Here is a 20091-nt window from a genome sequence, read left to right as displayed (position 1 = left end):
TAACTCATTTTAGAGGTAGCATCAAAGAGCTTCGTGGGCTTCTGAAAGAAAACGGCAAAGAAAACATTTCCGAGGCTTCTGTGTCAGGGAGTAGAGAGCCTTTGCGGTTTGGCCACGGATAGAGTGGACCAGCTGTGACTGGACGATGAGAGAAAAGCTGCTTCGGCTGCCCGGCTTCTTAGCTTACAGAGCAATGGGCGCGCACGAAACGGGAAGGCAAAGCAAGAAAAACGACACTTCCCGTCATGCCTCGGGGCACCGCGCCGCTGTCCCTCCTGCGTCACCGCCTCTTCCCCACGGAAGCAAAGCGAGCACTTCCGGGTTCGGCAATAACCTGGAGCCGGTGGCGTTGGGTCGGTCCTGCTGGGCCCTGTTCCGAAGCTCCGCCTTCGTCTCGGTCTTTCTAGAAACCCAGCTTTGCTCTTGGCCTGTGCCAAGCGGCTATTGCCCGGCCGTTGCGGCTGCCCTTGGGACAGTCCGCTGCACTGAAGCGGCGAGAGCTTTGCTCTGTGGAGGTTCGGGAGCTCGCGCAGAGAACAGGGAAGCCGGTTCCCGGAGTTGCGGCCCCGGCGCTGACCTTCCTTCTTTTTTCCCTCCCCGAGTGCAGCGTCTCAGACGCTAGTGTGAGCGCCCCCATGGCGGATACGGCCCCCAACGGCCCCCAAGGGGCGGGCGCAGTGGTAAGTGAACGGACAGGATCGTTTGGCTTGATTTGCAAGTTAGGAACGAGCTGGGAGTGTTGGAAGTTGGGTCCCGGGCGTTCCACCGGCTCATTGCTTTCGGGACTGGGATTAGTGACTCGGGTGGGGGGTGGGGAGAGAGTCGATCGTGAGCTAAGACGTTAGACGGAGCTAAAGTTTCCCTTTCGGCAACGACAACAGGCGGGCCTCCAGCAGTGGCCCTCACCTGTATGCCCACCTGCATGCCGAGGACAGAGGAGCGGGCCTTCTCGTCTCTTCCCACCCGTCGGTCTCTGTCCTAGGTCCCACTGTTGAAGATGCGACCTGAGATTGTGCTGTGACACACGCCTCATTCCGCACATGCGTGCTGGCAGAGAGCACGTCTGCCCCTTTTTAAGCAAAAGAAAGAGCGGTTTTTTCTCTTTTCCCCCTTCGTCATTTTACGAAGAGAAATATTAAGCTTATGTAAACTTTTATTCCTAGGATGCATATCAGCTGCTTACTGTCTTTTTTTTTTTTTTTGTACCAGAAGCATAATTGTACTTAAACACTAGGCATGTGAATTCAGCGAATCACTTTTTTGAAAAAAATTTGCAGCATCTCTTCTCTCTGCACACCTTTTTATTTTGCTGAACCATTTCAGAGTTACGTGCGTCATTATAATTAGTACTTTTGTACTAATGTACATAATGTACCATAATGTAGTACTTATGTAGAATATTTTTGTGTAGCCCACAATGCAGTTAATTCAAAAATTTTTGTAGTTCATTTTGCAAATTTAACGTTGCTACTTGTTACCACCTAATGTACAATTCATATTCAAATTTCCTCAATTGTCCTTTAAATTGCTTCCTTATCCAAACTCAGTCAAAAGCTTGCAATGTGTTTACTGGCCTTTGGTCCCTTTTAGTCTGGAATAATTCCCTTGTTCTTCTCTTACCATTTTTGTCTTACCAGAGTCCAGACCTGTTATTTTGCAGAATGCTCCTTAAATTGGAATTGTCTAATTTTTTGTCTCCCCCGCTCCCCCCACTAGATTCAGGTTAAATGCTTGGTAGAAATAGTAAATAAAAGAGATTTCATTCTTCTCAGGGCATTTCATATATATATCAGGAAGCATTTTATGTTGATTTATCCCATCACTGGAGTTTGGTCATTTGGCTTTGGTGGTGTCCACCAGATTTCTGTATTGTAAGGATAACTTACTCTCTTTGTGAATAAAAAGTATTCTGTGTCATGATACTTTAAGATTATGTGAATAATTTTTCACCTCAATATGTTTTTCACCCAAAGATTCATTGATATTTTTTGCCTGAATTATTTGTCATAGTCAGTTCACTCTTAAAATGTAAACCAATACATTTTCTTAGATCTTTTTTTTAACTGTGTAGTAAAAAATGCACATGCATAATGTTCTAAAATTAAATTTCAGACAATTGCTTAGAGTCTGAATATTTGTAGAGAAACTGAGCACTGTAAGCTGGATTCATCTTTTCACTTGACTTACTGGTGAACATTTAAATTTACAAGAGTAACATGTAGTAGGTTTGGATAGAATAAACCCAGAGGCATGTATCTGAAATTACCTGCATACTCTTAGAAAGCCTGCAATAAAATTAAAAACATCCTTGAATTTTAAAATACACTTGCATTTTTTCCCCAAAGTTTTTTATATCTTCTTTCGAAAGAGAATTAAAGTTAGATTGCTTCCAGCAGTGTTTGAGACTCCAGGTTAAAACCTATTAGGTTTGAAATCCTTTTTGTGTAAACATTGTTTCTAAAACATTAAATAGAATACAAAATAGCAGAATCCATCACACATAGTAAAAGTAAGTGTTGTTTTTGTGAAATTTTTATTTTATATACTCACATGTTTATGTTGGGTCTTGATGTAAAAATTGTTTATGTAGATTCTATCAAAAAATGTAAAAGCCACTTGAGAATTTGACTATGAAATACAGTTTGAGAAAATCAATTTTAAGTTACTGAATTTGTGTGATGGACACATCTTTTAGCAAAATGCAGCAAAAGAAAAGAAAGAATGAAGAAAAAGTGGAGAAGAAAGTGATATGTGGATGGTTAATCTCGGGCCACAGAAATCAGTGAAAGACTTGTCAGGGAGCTTTCAGAAGGAAGAAACTCACTGATGAAGAAACAATTGCGCTGAGAGTTATGCCTAGAAAAACAGTTGCTACAGGAGCGTTGAGACATTTTGAATAGGAATAACATTGCAAAATAGTCATCCTTGAGAACATAATTTGCAAGTTTCATTTACCTACAGTATTTTTCCTTTTAAATTCAGCAATTCATGATGGCCAACAAACTGGACACAGCGATGTGGCTTTCTCGCTTGTTCACAGTTTACTGCTCGGCTCTGTTCGTTCTGCCTCTGCTTGGGTGCGTATTACGGTGTTTCTGCCGTTGGTAGTCACCTGTTCAGTCATTTTTTTCTGGAATACCTTGTTAAACAGCCAGGGGTTTGATAAATAATAAAACAGATGTCTCACCCTTAAAGGCACTAATATTCTAGTAATAGTACCAACAGGAGGTATATTTTATGTGCTTTGTGAAAAGTAACACCACATTGAAAATCTGAGAGAAAATGAATGTGGGGATGAGGTCATGTTTTTTCGCTGTTTTGAGTGTTTAAGAGGAAGAGTGGCTGCTTTAGAAAATGCAGTAGGATATTGCGCATCAGTTATACTTCAGTAGAAATGGATGTTCAGTTGGGTATATGTATACAATGATGCTTCTAAAAAGCTTCAGATGAGTCACATACTTTTTTTTTCTATTAAGTAATAGATTTAGCTATTAGGTGTTGTGCAATTATGATGCAATTCACAAAGGAGGAAGAGATATGGTAGCTGTTTACATCTCCTGATGATCTCTCCTCTGTAATTCACAGGTTGCATGAAGCAGCGAGCTTTTACCAGCGTGCTCTGCTGGCGAATGCTCTCACTAGCGCCCTGAGGCTGCACCAGAGACTGCCGCACTTCCAGTTAAGCAGAGCGTTCCTGGCCCAGGCTTTGTTGGAGGACAGCTGCCACTACCTGTTGTATTCACTCATCTTTGTCAATTCCTACCCTGTTACAAGTATCCTTTTTTACCGTTTTGATACTGAAATTGCCTACTGAATGTAGGGAGATCACTTTTGATTATTTTTTGCTACTGGAAGGATTCAGCAGTGAGGGTGTCCCATGAAGCCTGGGTTGGTTGGTTTGTTGGCACTTCATTTGAAAGAAGATACGTTAAGTGTAAGAGTTTCTGACTCTAAAATGTCAAGTCCAAATTTTGAAAAGGTGATTGGGAATTTTAAACTTTTTATATTTGATCTTATAAACTTCTCTGTTAGCAATGGATATTGCAAAATTCAGATTCAAAGCAACAAGCCCATGGAGGACTTATTTTAATATGTAAGTTTCTTTCATTTAATTCACACCTTCTTTGGGAAGATGCCAGATGTCTTGCTTTAAGAAAAGATAAGCTAGAAACAAAAGGGAATTAATCAAGAAATAACTTATATTTAAGCCGAGAATGAGATAATTAATAAAGTAAAAAGAAATTAGTATTTGCTTTGAATAGCCTGTAGTGCAGGAGATGCTGGTTCGATTCCTGGGTTGGAAAGATCCTCTGGAGAAGGGATAGGCTACCCACTGCAGTATTCTTGGGCTACCCTGATGGCCCAGATGGTAAAGAATTAGCCTGCAATGCAGGGGACCTGAGTTTGATCCCTTGATTGGGAAGATCCCCTGGAGGATGACATAGCAACCCACTCCAGTATTCTTGCCTGGAGAATCCCCGTGGACAGAGGAGCCTAGCAGGCTCCAGTCCATGGGGTCAAAGAGAGTCAGACACAACTGAGCCACTCAGCGCAGCACAAAGTAGAAAATAAGGACAGACTCTGGATTTTTGGAATTTGTATGTTTATACATTTCAGAAATGTGTTGTGGGGATAATAGGTATATTTTAAAATGGAGGGGAAGAGATTCTGCAGTTTGATGTTTGGGAAGCAATAGGTTTAACATCGTCAAACAGTTTTTACTGTGGGACCTTTGATATGGTAATGTGCATTGTGAGGCTAAGAGTTAATCATTTTAATTGGTTGTCCACCCCCCTACCCAGCTCCCCTTGAATCATCCCTCAGGAAAATATTCTGTGAAGTGCTGCTCTTAAATGTTCTTGAATATTTATGATAAAACTGTACATAATGGAAAGCAAATAAAATATATCTCTAACACAAGTCTTAAAGAAAAGAGAATGGAAGGAAAATTTTTTTGAGCACCTATTTGCCAATGTATGTGAACTTGACGTATTTAATCCTTGCAACATTCTAAAGAAAACTATTATGAGCATTGTATTATTGATAAGTATACTGAGGCTCAAGGAGTTTAAAATAACCCGCCTGATACCACATTGGCAAGTGAATAGTAATGTAGGTAAAACTCACTAGATAATCCTTGTACTGCAGCCATAAGCACATTTGTTGACATATCATTGGATTGACCTGCTTTTATCAGTCACATTCATTGAGTTTCTTTACAATCAGCAATATTAAAATTCTTTCTTTTCTGAGATATAATGGAAAATTATTTAGAGATTCTTGTTTCTGCCTTTAGTAGCTTAAAGTTTCTTTGAAGAGAAGAATAGAAATGGTAGAAACTGTGTTTTCTAGATATTAATGTAGAGCAAATTGAACACATCAATTATGACCTCTGGGACAGTTTTACTGAGTGAATCTTGAGATGCTGTCAAATGACTCCTGACAATGAGGACAACCTCTCTGCCTTTTCTGTCCAGTTATTTGCTATGCCTTCTCTAGGGAATGTTGAAGATTAAGGATTTAATGTTCTTTAAATTCTTACTAGGAGGGGAGTATGTAGTGGGAATAACATAAGCTATTAATTGGCAAGAAATACTAATCTCTGATTCCTAAAGTAGTTAGATATTAACATTAGTAAAAGTGAGCCCAAAGTCATGTTGTGATCTTTGCTCTTAAAAAGGTGATATATTGTCCTTTTCCTGTTACATACTCTTTGTCCCTTGGAGAAGGCAATGGCACCCCACTCCAGTACTTTTGCCTGGAAAATCCCATGGGCGGAGGAGCCTGGTAGGCTGCAGTCTGTGGGGTCATGAAGAGTCTGACACGACTAAGCGACTTCACTTTCACTTTTCACTTTCATGCATTGGAGAAGGAAATGGCAACCCACTCCAGTGTTCTTGCCTGGAGAATCCCAGGGACGGGGGAGCCTGGTGGGCTGCCATCTATGGGGTCGCAGAGTTGGACACGACTGAAGCGACTTAGCAGCAGCAGCAGCTTTGTCCATTGAATTTTCTAAATAGTTTAACAATGAATGCTAAGATGATGAGTCTCTTATCAAGGATTTCTGAACTATAGAATGTTAGAGATAGGACTTATTAGAAACCCCTAGCTTTGATCACTGCAAATTCATACAACAGAAGACGGAACTTGGCCTAGGGAAATGAAGTTAGTGTCAGAGCCAAGAATGAGACCCAGATATCTTGACTCTGAATTTAGGATTCTGTTAAAAGTGTAAAGCTATTTTTATATATGTATGGTCTCTTCTCAGGAAATTGACATTTTATTTAATTCTTAAAAGTGACAGGGAAGATTTGGTCAGGATATTAATCGGAGAACTTTTATGTTAGTTAGAATTCTCACAGCACTCGGCTGTGGGCCAGTGTTTTACTTGCCAGTGGGAACCTAGGAACCTTTGGGTCCTAGATGATGAGTTACAGTTATAATGAATTTAATACTCAGATTGTGTCGTAGTGGTCATCAGTTCCCTCACACCAAGCTTCCAGTTGGTGTAGAAAAATATCATGGACTATTTTTTAGAAATTACTACTGTTTTGAGGACAAGTGTTTTTGCCATTCATGATTAACAGTCTATGTCATTTCATGGAAATAACTTGGACAAGTGGGGGTTTTTTGTTATCAACCTAGCAGAAGTTGGGATAAATAGAGTATTTTGAGCAATTTCCATTTTTTAAAAAAGCTAAAAGAAAATTGTATATAATAGCTATCACAAAAAGCCAAATAATGAAACTTAAAATAACGATTCTTTGCTCATGTCTGTAATTAAAACTGATGAGATTCTCAATTGAGTATATATATAAACCAGATATACAATGTCTTTTATTTGCTCAGACTGAGAATACCTTAACCATGAAAGCTTGACTTTATAGTCAAGCTTTTATAAGCTTGATTGAACAGTATCTCAAAATAATGAAGTCCTTGTAGGAAAAAATGAATTAAAGATCTATAGTTGAGGAAAATTTGGGAACTACTTTTTAAACCATTACGCTATATTAAGTTGATGAAAGCAGTACAAAGACTGTGTTGGTACTTGATGGCTAAGGTATTCTGTCCAGAATGACTATTGTGGGGTTAAAAGCCATATTACTTATCACTTTGAGGTAGCCTAGATTTTAGTTTAATTTAGCAAATGTTCACAATATTTTATATACTAGAAATAGGTGAAAAAACTTTTTCACTATTCATAAGAACTATGGGTTTAAAAAAAATGACTTTCTTTACAGATTTAAAAAAAAACTTCCGTTTATAAAGTATCAGTAAAACAGAAGCTGTCACTGAACTCATTTTAGCAGATGCCATTTCAGATCTGTATACTTGAACATAATACATACCCTATTGTGCAAAGTACTTGATGAATTTGTAATGTTTTCCTTAATTATTTTCTTCAGTGAGTATTTTCCCAGTCTTGTTATTTTCTTTGCTTCATGCTGCCACGTACACAAAAAAGATCCTTGATGTAAGTAAAACATTTTTGGCCTTGCCTTTTGACTCCCGGATTTACATGTAGTTGACACAAATTTGAGTTCTAAGACATTTGGGCATGTGTCTCAGAAAGTTCCTATGTTCCTTACAGACTTGCTCTGAATTAGTGATTTGAAAATTTTGGAATTTTTTATTGTTTCAATAAAATAGTACGTTTTGTCTTAATGGATTGTATCTAAAATCACTGCCCAGTTCCTGGAGGAGTTTCTGAAGTTTGAAATATATTTGATAAGTTGTCGGAAGTCTCTTGTTCTGTCAGTGATTTTAACATACTAGATGAGTAGAGTGTACTGAATTTCTTTACACTGATGTTCAAAACTACTGCTTTTCTAAAACATTTTCTTATTCCTGAGTCGGAACGTTTAGCCTAATAACTTCCATGTGCCAGGCAGATTGACTGCATGTACACTCAAGTTTAAATTAAAATACCCAGAAATTTGCATTGTGTTGGCCTTTTTCTTTATTTCCATAGTTCTTGGGTTACAGCAGTAATTGAACTTTGTGATTTCTATCTTTAATTAACTAAGGATCTCTGATACTTTATATTTCTGCATAGCCAGATTTTGTTATGGTTGAGAGAAATCACCACCACTTTTAGTGGAATAATCTAATCTTTCTTAAGGAAAATAAAGCATCAGTGAATGAAAAGGGCTTTTTTTAAAGTTCTCTATTTAATTCTTCAAAGATAGAAAATACATTAAAGCAGGAAAATATGTTAACTTTTGTCCCTAAATGTATAGTTTGTAAATTTTTATATCATCATTTTCGAATAATTGTCTTTTGGTTGTTATTGCATGTTAGATATGCCATTTATCTAAGGAAAGAAAATAATTGAGTGATCAAAAAATGCTTTCATGACTTCTAATACTTGTTTTCTTATGTTTTAAGGCAAAGGGTTCAAATAGTTTACCCCTGCTGAGATCTCTCTTGGATAAATTAAGCGCTAATCAACAGAATATTCTGAAATTCATTGCATGTAATGAAATATTCTTGATGCCTGCTACAGTTTTTATGCTTTTCAGGTAAGAATAAAGATACATTTGTTTTATTTAGGAGGCTGGTGTCTTAGTGAGTATAATAAATGTATCAACTCAAATGTTATGCTGCCTAAGTCTGTTGAAGTCAGTCCTGCCGTGTAGAGCTGGGTGAACCTCAGCGGCCACCTTCTCACCTGATGGTCGAGAACTGCCACGCCCGTGCTGCTGCTGTAGCTGCCTGGAGTAAACCCAGGAGCTTGTCGTCGGTCTTGTTCCTTATGAGTTATTTAACATTTTGAAAATTATTTTCCAAGTAACTACTTTTGAAAGAGTCTTAGGCTAATTTAATCCACTGTAACGTCACTGAGGTTATTTTTCCCACACTGGAGAAAAACCTGAAGAGTTAAGGTCTGGTATCGATAGTTGCCTGTTGCCCCCTCCTTATTTTGTCTGTTAGTTATGAGAATGCATAAGTAAGGAAAACCTTCATTTTTAAACTAGAACATTAAGATAGTATTGACCTCACTCTCTGTATTCCTGAATTTAAGTTATAAAACTACATTTCCCTCTTGAGGGCGAGGCTGATTTATGTTGTACGGCAGAAACTTAACGCAGCGTGGTTAAGCCGTTATGCTCCAATTAAAAACAAATTAAAAAAATGTAAAAATATGTAAAGGAAAATAGCTAAATAAAAGTACATTTTTCCCAGATTATTGCTTTTTCAATTTTCAGTTTCTCAGGTAATAGGACATGACAGATAAAAAACTAAAATTTCATTTGACTATGAATGCTAGTTGTAATTCTGTCCTCTCCTCCTCAGAGCTAAGGAATTTGATCCGTGTACATACATGTAGTTATCTTAAAGTGCTTACACAGAGGGGGGGAAATGTATGTTGTTATTTGACGGGTGTATTTACGGGCTTTGCTTAGTTTTTTTTATACATCACAAGCGTCAGTCGTGTGCATCTTGCTTTGTTCACTTGTACAGTACGTTTTTGTGAGCTGTTTATTTTGACATTCACAGTTCTGGTTTGTTTTGTTTAATGGCTGTAGAGTATTCCATCATATTATTATGCTACATTTTATTACCCATTGCCCTGTTGATGGTCACTTGTTTTCAGATTTTTACTTTCCCAAATGTTGCTGCAGTAAACATTTTTTTACTTGTCTGCTTATACTTTTGTGTGAATCTATATATACTTGAGTCTAAGTTGGGTACATTTTATATTTAATAGACCATGTACCAAATTGCCCTCTAATAGATCGGTATTACCTGTTTTCCATAATCTCATTAGTTTGTAACAAACATTTTTGTCTATGAAATATTTCATTTTAATGTTCATTGCCTTGATTAACTAGTGAGGTTTTTATATACCAGCAGTTACTCCTTTCCTTAGCAGTGTTTCTTAAAGCTGGTAAGAGAACTTTCTAGATTTCCTCATAAATGCATCTGTACCATTGTTGTAAATAATACTTTCCTCTGAAAATTCCAGTATCACCACATGTTGTTAAGCTGTGGGGTTCCAAACTAGATAATATAATCTAAATAGGCTCCTAGAATGGCACAATGGAAAAACTTCTTACTGAGTGTCAGGGAGCTGGATTCTGGTTGATTTGACCATTAACTAGGCCTTCTGGGCCTTGGTTTTCTACATTTGAAAAACTAATAGTAGTTGAAATTAGTAACTGCCAAAAATCCTTCCAATTGTAACATTCAATGAATGTTAAGTATGGAATTTGATGCAACTGTATTTGTCTATTATTCAACTCTGGAATTTTCACCCTAGAAGTTAGTACATCTTTTTTGTGATCCTCATCATACACTTAAACATTTTAATTGGTGAAGGGAACTTTTTGCCCTCTTACTTTCTTGCTCATTTTTCTGTGTTTTTGGGTCACCTGGTCTTGGGTGTCCCCAGGTTCTGTGATTTGTTTTATGTACCTGAGTGAAAGTTAAAATGTCGCTACCAAAACTAACTCTACTTGTGGAGATAATTGGTGTCTATTCAGGTTAATAAACAGAACAGTTTGTTCTCCTTTCAAGTAAGCTGAAGAGAGTTATTATGAAATGCTGAGATGCCAAGCTCACTTAAACAAAAAACGTCATTATTGGAACTGTAGAGAATTTTTTGTTGGCATACCAAGTTTTTCCTATATTGGTATATTAAGTCAGTTGTGGTACTTAGTCCTTTATTTAAACACTTACAATGTACAAATTGATTTTAATTTTTAAGATTACTGTAAAGGAAATGAGAATTTACCAAAATATTTAAATAGAAGAATCATGTTGTTATTTTAAAAAAGTAAAACTAAGTAATAAAGTATTATTCAATTTCCTAACAAGAGAAGCTATTAAGGGTTCAAGTATGTCACTTTAATATAACACATTATAAAATTAAACATTTCAAGTCATTATTCCTTAAATGCTACCTTTCATGGTAGAAGCACAGTCTAATATTAGAAGGCCTTGTTATTAAGTTAAATTTGTAGCAATAGTGCATAAAACTGTGTATTTAGAAGTGAACAGTTCATGAGTTTATCCAACACATGTGGTCTGTGAGTTAGTTTATCTTACATAATACACACGCATGTGCAAAGACAGATAAAAGGATGATCATTTTGGGTTTGTTCATTAGTAGAGAGCTTGTTAGTACATGCATAAAATGGAATATTTCAGGTTGTAAACAGAATAAGATAATTTGTGTGTTGTGGTAGAGGATGGTCGCTAAGAAACAATAAATTTTAAATTGGTTGAGAACTGTAGGTAGGGTTTTCCCCATGGATCCTCTCCCCCCTGCCCCTGCCCCCGAGTCCCCGCCCCAGCCCTCCCGGTCCTCACCAGCGCTGAGCTGGGTCTCTGAGCTGAGCGGAGAGCTCCCGCCCGCCGTCTGTCTACACCTGCTGGTGTGCGTGTCAGCGCTGCACTCAGCTTGCTCCATCCTCTTCTCCCCGCCTGTGTTCACACGTCCATTCTCTGCCTTCTCCACTCCTGCCCTGCGAGCAGGTCCATCAGTCCCATTGTTCTAGATTCCGTATGTGTGCGTCAATATGTGATCCTTATTTTTCTCTTTCTGACTTATTCCCTCTGTATGACAAACTCTAGGTACATCCACAGGGTTCCTCATCTTTAAAATAGGAATGATAATATCACTTCCTTCCTAGAGTTAACTGGGTTCAGTGCATTACAGAGTAAGCACTGCGTGTTAGCCATTATATACACTTATTTATGTAAATTTCTTGAAGGATATATTAGAGACTCTGCTATAATAACTTTGAGGAAGGAACTAACTTGGAGATGGAAAATTTGTGTTTCATTGAATATTCTTTTCTCCTTAATGTGTTCTGTAATGCCTCTGTTTTTCAATTTACAGAGTTAAAGTTTTATCACATGATTTATTGGAGAAAGTAGATATATTTAGTTATAAATTTATAATCATGTAAATTTTTATTATGAAAGTAATACAGTTGGGGGGCAGGGAGGCTAAAAAGGAGGATTGCCTGGAGTCTGGTGGTTAGGACCCGGTGCTTCTACTGCAGGGGGCTTGGATTTGATCCCTGCTCAGGGAACTAAGATCCCCAAGCTATGTGGCTCTGCCAGGGGTGAGTGGGGAGGCTAAAAAAATTTAACCTAAAAATCAAACCACATTTAGCATCTTGATGCATTTGTTGTTCTCCAGATTTTTAAAATACAGTTGTAATAATATGTATAGCTTTATATCCTGCTTTCTTCAGAGTTCCTGTATAGTTTTCAGTAGTCAAGATTTTAAGTAATTGCATACTGAATCCATCAAATATACATATCATTTACTTAGCCCTGCTACCCAGCTGGGCTTCCCTGGTGGTCCAGATGGTGAAGAATCTGCCTGCAATGCAGGAGACCCAGGTTCAGTCCTTGGCTGGAGAAGAGCCCCTGGAGAAGGCTGCCCACTCCAGCATTCTTGCCTGGAGACCGTCAGTTTATTGCCGTGTTTTATTTGTGGTGGTTCTAGTGAACGTCTTAAGATAGTTTTTCCTAGGAAAGGATTCCAGACTTAGAATTTCATGAACATGTATATGACTCTTGGGGTATTATGATTGTGATTTTAACCAAGAAAAATAAATAGTATAGGCTATGTTTAGCCTATACTCAAATTTACTAGTGAGCCTATATGGTTTTATTAATTTTCTTATTTGTTTATACCAAATAAACTACTTTTCATTTTAAATATTTTATAAAAAGTTTTAAAACTTGATTACCAATTGTTAGTGGCAGTTTTTGAAGCATTTATATAACATTCTCTGATTTATTTAGTAGCTTTAAAAAATTTAACAATACCTACATGAATAACTTGAACTTAGATATGATAGATATTATTATGATCATTTGATGAATGTAAACACATACATTGTCCAGTTAAGTTGCCTTTAAATTTTGAGTATACATATGAATCGATAATGTGTATTTATTTCCCTTGTATTTGTTTATTTCAGTGGTCAAGGAAGTTTGTTCCAGCCTTTTATATACTATAGATTCCTTACTCTGCGATACTCCTCTCGAAGAAATCCATATTGTCGGTAAGCTTGTGATTAGTTTAAATCTGTTTTATTTATTAATAGTATTGTGAAATATACCATTTGTAATTTTTAAGACTTGTTTAACTTTTATGTTAGAATTTAGAAGCAAGCAATGTTTTTGCGAATCTAAGTTCTAGGATTGATGAGGAGGTGCTTGCTTTTCAGCCATTAAGACCAAAGTTTTCTTGACCACATCTAAAGCAGTGCTAAAGCGTAAGGAATTTAAAACTGGGGGACAAAAGTCTCCCTCTCCTGGTGCTGTCCTAGTTGAGGAAATACATCACAAATAAGAAAGGAAACAAGTGCAGGATGTGGTATTCACACGTTAACCTGTGATGAATTGTCATGGTTATTCTATCAGTACTGTAGTCCACAAGAGGGGAGAGATCCTTGAGCCAGAAGAGAGAAGAGCCCAGGAAAGTTTCACAAAGTATTTTAATTTGTTCTGGAAGGACTAAAGACTTCCAGTAGACAGTGAGAATAAGGAACAGCGATTTAGGTAGAAGAGTAGGAGCACGACTTCAGAGGCCGGAAGATGAAAACAGTTCAAGGGGCGCTTGTGTAGACTTGTCTGACCGCAAGGGGAATTCTGAGTGGTAAGTGGTTAGAGCAGAGATTTAAAAGGCATATTGGAACCGTATCGTAAACTGCTTGAGCCTCAGGGTAAGAAGTTTGGAACTTAGTAGTTTTTAGATGTAAGGAGTGATGGTGGGCTACCATCGTGGGGTCACGGAGTCTGACACGACTCAGCAGCTGAATGACAGCAACATTTATAGAGCGTCTTCTGTGTTGCCTCCTTGGAACTTCACTGTGACTCCAGTAAGTACATATTCCCATCTTTCGGATGAGGAAAGCTCTCAGAGGCAGTATGTTCTTTTAAGGAAATGGTAGGAAGGATTGCTCATTATTTTAGATAACTTTCACATTCTTGCTCTCTTTTTTTAGACCTAGTTAAATTTGCCTAAGTCAGATGTGAAGATTATGTGACTCTACCGTGAAGGAAATACAAATCATCCCTAATCTCAGTCCTTAGAGAGCCATTTATTAAATCATGAATATTTTCCCTAAAAAAGGACACAGGTGTTGATTTGGGGAATTTTAATTCTGTATGTTGCCTGAAGTACATCTTGATTATTACTTCTTCAGATTCTTTAGTGGGAAAGTCCTTTATCAGCATTTACTCTTGAATCACATTGCTTTTTCATTGAGTTTCTGAAAGAAAAACTATTTTATGTTGCAGGACCTTGTTTAATGAACTGAGGATTGTTGTTGAACACCTTATAATGAAGCCTGCTTGCCCACTCTTTGTGAGAAGACTCTGTCTCCAGAGCATCGCCTTTATAAGCAGACTGGCACCAACAGTTGCATAGTGTGACGTCTAGCTAAGTTACATATAATACAAATAAGCATTGTTAGCTGCTGGTACTTCTGCTAGGGATGGTTAATTCCAGGTGTAAAACTGACCTCAATGCAATTTACATAATTTACATAAATGCATCTCAAAAGTAATCATTTTCCTGGCATGTTAAATCAAGCCTTTCGAACACTTGCTGAGAAACTTTATTGTGATGTGTTGTTAATAGTTAAGGAAGTTTGGATCTTGTGATAAATGTATCAAGAATTCTTTAGATGCTCCTGTGCCTTTATCATGAAGTACATTTGTCTGGTAAAAATAGCTCTAAAAGTTCGTTTTCATCTAATTGGTAACCTGAATTTACATCTGGCATGAGTTCATTATGGTAATATTAACATGTAAATTCAGTATACTTTGAGACAGTATTCTTTTGCCATTCAGTAATTTTGGTTGATGGTGTAGCAAAAACACGTCCCTCCTCCTGTGTTTAATTTCAAAGTGCTTTTATGTAGATTTTGTACTGCTTCATTAGGACACATTTATTTTGGATTTCTTTATGTATCTTATACTATGACCTTCCAAAATTTTATTTTCATATTTACTTCTACTTGGTGGTTTTTTTTTTTCTTAAAGGCCCAACTGAAAGGTCGTTAACCAGCTAGGTAAATACTTGGGGTCACCGGAGCCTTTTACATCAGGGAGCAGTAGTCATAAGTTTTCCTCTCAGAGACGGGTTGAGTAACATTTCTCAGATAGTAAATCCTCCTTTCAGGATTGTGGGTGCAATTACTTAGATCAGATTCTTGACTGCCAGTTTTCTCCGTTTCTTAGGCTTGAATTTTCATAGACAGTTGCACCAGTTCAGGTGCCCTTTGAAAGGAATGTCAGTGAAGATTGAGCTATGACTGAACTTTGTATCTATTCTGAAATAATAATGAAGATCATACATACTTACCCATCAAATTTCATTTAAAAGATTAAATAGGAAGGTTTATAGGTAAGGTTATTGATTGGGAATGGGGCCAGAGGAGTTGTGGGGGAAATAGTGTGCATTTCAGTCTTGTAATGCCTGGATAAATTTAGAGAAATTGGATGTATTATGCAACTGGGATTTGAGTTGTTTAACATGTGAAACACGTTTGTTGAGCTTCCATCAACTCCTTTTAAAATTCATTCTGACCTTTATTTATTATTGCATGATTGGAAATGTTTAAAACATTGCAAAATGTTAATGCAGAGTAATGTAATGGTTTTTGTAACCAGTTTTCTTCTATGTGCATGTAATTTGGATTTCTCAAATATACTCAGTGACTTAGCAGTAACATCAGTTTTCTTTTTATGCAACTTTTGATCTATAGAAATGTGATACCTACTTGATAGCTCAACTGTAACCAGCTATTTTTGTAATTTTGTAATATTATCTACAAAATTAGAGAAGCCTCATAATACACAGTCGATTGTTGGGGGGCACTCTCATTATCACTATGTATGTAATCTGATGGTTTTAAAAACTAAATTTTCTAGAGCAATAAAGTAACTTTAATGTTAAGTAAACAATATATTATTTCTAATGATGTTTTTAAAAATTTGAATTATATCAAGAAATTATGGCAGCTGAAGGCATATTTATATTTTAAGTTACTAAGTTTCTTTGTTTTCTACAATTTTTTTTTTATCTTGAGATAATTTTAGATTTGTAGAGAAGTTGTAAAAAATAGTAGAGTTTCTGTATATCCTTTACTCATCTTCCCCTTGTATTAACAGATTCCATAACTATACAAGATTTATCAGAACTAAGAAATTAACCCTGGGACAATACTATTAACTACTAAGATGTGGAACTTACATTTTACCAGTTTTTCCATTTATTGATTTTCTTTTTGTGTGTTCTCTTTTAACCATGATTGTTTCTTTTAATGATATGTTAAGTGTGCCTCTGTTTTTATTTTTTCTTCTTTATTTTGAAAATTATTATTGATCAAAAAGATTTTCCTAAAGGAAATAATTTAGGTGGGTTTTAACAAAAAGAATTTAACATTAATACTATTAAAATTTAAAACTCTGTGCTTCAGAAGTTGAGGCTTTTATCATATAATGGGATTATACTTCTGATATATTTTTTAAAGAAAAGTTTGGTTTATAAATAAGCTTCCCTGGTGTCTCAGAGGGTAATGAATCTGCCTGCAGTGCAGGAGACCCAAGTTCAGTCCCTGGGTCTGGAAGATACCCTGGAGAAGGAAATGGCAACCCACTCCATTGTTCTTGCCTGGAATATTTCATGGACAGAAGGGCCTGGTGGGCTACAGTCCATGAGTCTGCAAAGAGTGGGACACAACTGAGCAACTAACACTTTCACTTTCCTTTCACTAAACTCATGGAAAAGTAAGTCCTACAATTTGAACATCACCAGATGTTTAGTTTGTGTGAACTTGTAGTTAGGAATTTTGCAGTATGAATATGCACAGTCAGCTCATTTGACATCTGAAAGTACAGTGTAACTTTATCAGGTTAAAATTAAGGAAATACAGGAACTTCCTGGTGATCCAGTGGTTAAGACTCCACCTTTCCAATGCAGAGTGTGCGAGTTCAAGCCCCGGTCAGGGAACTATGATCTCACATGCCGCGAGGTCAAAAAAATAAAATTGTATGTCTTGGATGTCATTTACACAATGCAAAATGTTTAACAAAAAAGGAAATTATTATAATAGAGTATATAGAATGAGTGTACTAGGAAAAGTTACAGCTGCATAGCTGAATTTATTTTTATGTGTTTAAAAAAAGTTGGTTTAACATCTGGAATATCTGATTGTTAGGGGGTTGTATCGTGCTGCTGTCCTAGCCCTTTTAAATATTGAACCTTGGACAGGTGTAGGCCTCATACAGAATCTACTTTATTCTAACAAAGATTCTGTGTTCCTTTTGTATGCTTGATTCCTCATGAATTTTAAATATTTAACATCAGTCCAAAGAGAAATTTCTTAAATAAAGTTTTGAGATCAGAATGAATGAAACTTAATTTTGAGGGATGTGGTAAAGATCCTTATGTAATGCTAACGAATGTGTTTTAATTAACATAGGTCTGAAGCTCCTCGCCACCCACTACCCAAAGCCCTTTTTGATCTGCTAGCTTAATGCTGTCACCCAAATTGAGGCTGATTTTTATTCTGTGATGAAGACCTCAAGGGAGAAAGTAACCAGTTATGCTGATGAGCAGTAGGTGGCACTCTTTCTTCAAGTAGTCCCCAGCTGTTTCTCATGCCATGTTGGAAGGTTAAATGCCACTAAATCCTGAGTCAGCCATAAAACATTATAATAAGGACCTGAATTCCATGCTTCTCTTTAATATGTAATTATTCAGCATTCAGTAAATATTTAGTAGGCATTTACTCTTGAGTACATTTTTAAATACAAAAATGTTCAAAAGCTGGAATAAGCCCCCTGTTAATACCCGCTTCCCAGGTAAATAGCATAGGCCGCAGTTGATCATGGGCTCGCTGCTGTTTTTGTTTCCCTAAGTGCCTAAGTTACCTAAACACGTCAGTTATAAAGTTGTTCTTTCACCTTCATTTTCAGGTATATAGGAAATGGTACTTAATGTTTTTCACGGTCATTTCTTAGTAAACAAGGTACACCCAGTTCCACCTCTTAAAATTAAGACTTCACAGTGATACAAAAGCATGTCAATAATTTTGGATATTAGGAATGCTGCCTAGATTTGTAAATTCAGTTTGAGTTACAGAGACAGCTAATTTCATTTAACACCTCACTGGAATTTCTCTAGAATTAAGAGAATTCTGAGAGGCTATACGATAGCATAGTTCAATGGATTTAGTGTATACCAAAGGCATATATGTTTTGTAAATCCAGGAGTTATTTCCAGAAATTATTTTAATGAGCAGTCCTCTTCTAGTATTCTGGGTGGAAAGTTGTAATTGGATCTGGTATTAAGGATAGGAAAGAAGCTGCTCAATGTTTGGGAAGTTTCCTGGTGGTAGTTGTTCTGTGACGTGTATCTTCTAAGCTGGTATTCAGGAGGGTACTTAGAAGGAACACATCTCTGTGTGAGGGATTAATTCTAGAGTAGTCTTTCTGCTCTTAGGGAGTGCACATAGGAAAACCGACCTGCATTGAATATGTGTTGATGTGACCAGAGATAAAGTACAGTATTTTTTTGGTCTATAACAGTTTCTTTTTCTTAGAAAATGATAGAAAAAAAATTGTTGCTAGATATCTTTGCTGGAATCTAAAAATTAGCTTATATTCCAGGAGAAGGAAAGGCCCAAGAATCATTTTACTTTTTCCATCATAGTTTTCTGAAGCTACTTTTTTTAAATACATGTATATGCTCAGTACATTTGAACTAACTTTTTTTTCCCTTGGTTCATAACAGTTTAAATTCCAAACTTTGACTATTTTCTTTTGTAATTTTAAGATAAACGCTTTTGACATGGATTTTTGCTTACGTTTTTATTTGTAAGTTGAGACCAAATGGTCAAAGTCTTAGGCAGGCAACATTTGTGATATGTATATATTGGAACAAATGTAAAAGGGCCACAAAGATTAGAGAGTCATAGAAAATTGCTTGATTATAATAAATGCATTGCTTCTGGTGCTCTATATAATGGGATATATTGAACTAAATTTGTATATACAGTATGTCAGCATTTCTTAGTAACTTCTCTTGAATCCATTTTTAATATCTAATATTATACAGGTTGGGGAGTTACATACTCTTCAGGCCAATACTATCCAGATTATATAAATTTATAAAATAAATTGAAAAATTCATCATTACTGTGTATTCAAGACCGAAGCACATAAATGCTAATGTAGGGCTCAGAGGGGAAATATACTGCTCCTGAATATTTGAGAAAATGTGAAGTCCTTTCAAGAAAATCTAATAAACATAATAATCATAGCCTGCTGACACTAAGGAAAAAGGACCTCATTCACTCTTTATTTTATGCAGTGATTTAGTGGTCCCTACTGATTTCCAAATTGGATCACTGTAGTAAATTATCTATGCTGGTACCTGTGAAAGTAAGCCCTGGGATCCATATTTGTTTTGTGTTCTGCTTAAATCAGCAAGAATGATAAATTTGATGGTGTGAAATTGGAAGTGTCAAGGGCTTTCTCTGGTGATTGAGCAAAATAATGTCTCCACTTATAATTTATTGTGACCCTTTTCCACTGTATGTGCTTTGTGTATCTCATATTTATTTCAATACAAATTAAATTGTTGTTCCTTCATCTGTATTGTTATATCTAAGATTTTATTGATGTAAAAATCAAATTGTGTAATAAAAAAATCTCTCTGGATTTAAGCTGATTTGAAAATGTTATGTTGCAAAAAAACATTTACAATTAGAATTTAGTTTTCTATTGTGCTTCATGGCCTTGTTGTTAGAATAACATGAATGTGAACTCTTCTGTTTTCTTCAGCTCATCACAAATAAGAAGACTGGTATAATTTTGTGATCTAGTATGAAACTGAAAAAAAAAAATGTGGCCTAGGGTGAGACTGGAAAAAAAAGAAAAATTATATCTCTTAAGCTATTGGCTTGCTCCCTCCCCTGTACTTTTTTATCTAGTGAAATTTATAGGCTAATGGATGAGTTATTTGAGTTATTTGTAACCCTAAAATGATTCACAATTTACAATATATTCAGAGTCATAAGTCAACACAGGATAACATAGAAGAATATA

At 36.4% G+C, this 20091-nt stretch overlaps 1 protein-coding gene across 1 annotated transcript; it reads left to right on the top strand.

Annotated features, from left to right (window-relative positions):
• The first annotated feature begins 310 nt into the window (after positions 1 to 310).
• On the top strand, positions 311 to 19709 carry TMEM33 (transmembrane protein 33). The gene is made up of 7 exons (XM_043438450.1): positions 311 to 680; positions 2983 to 3077; positions 3586 to 3773; positions 7407 to 7474; positions 8389 to 8522; positions 12948 to 13031; positions 14272 to 19709. The coding sequence occupies exons 1-7, from the start codon at positions 636 to 638 to the stop codon at positions 14399 to 14401; spliced, it is 744 nt and encodes a 247-aa protein (XP_043294385.1). The 5' UTR covers positions 311 to 635; the 3' UTR covers positions 14402 to 19709.
• Positions 19710 to 20091: the final 382 nt, after the last annotated feature.

Source organism: Cervus canadensis, chromosome 19 (genome assembly GCF_019320065.1).
Source record: "Cervus canadensis isolate Bull #8, Minnesota chromosome 19, ASM1932006v1, whole genome shotgun sequence".
Taxonomy (NCBI): domain Eukaryota; kingdom Metazoa; phylum Chordata; class Mammalia; order Artiodactyla; family Cervidae; genus Cervus; species Cervus canadensis.
Note: the sequence above shows the minus strand (reverse complement) of the source record. Positions and strands in the feature narration are given on the sequence as shown.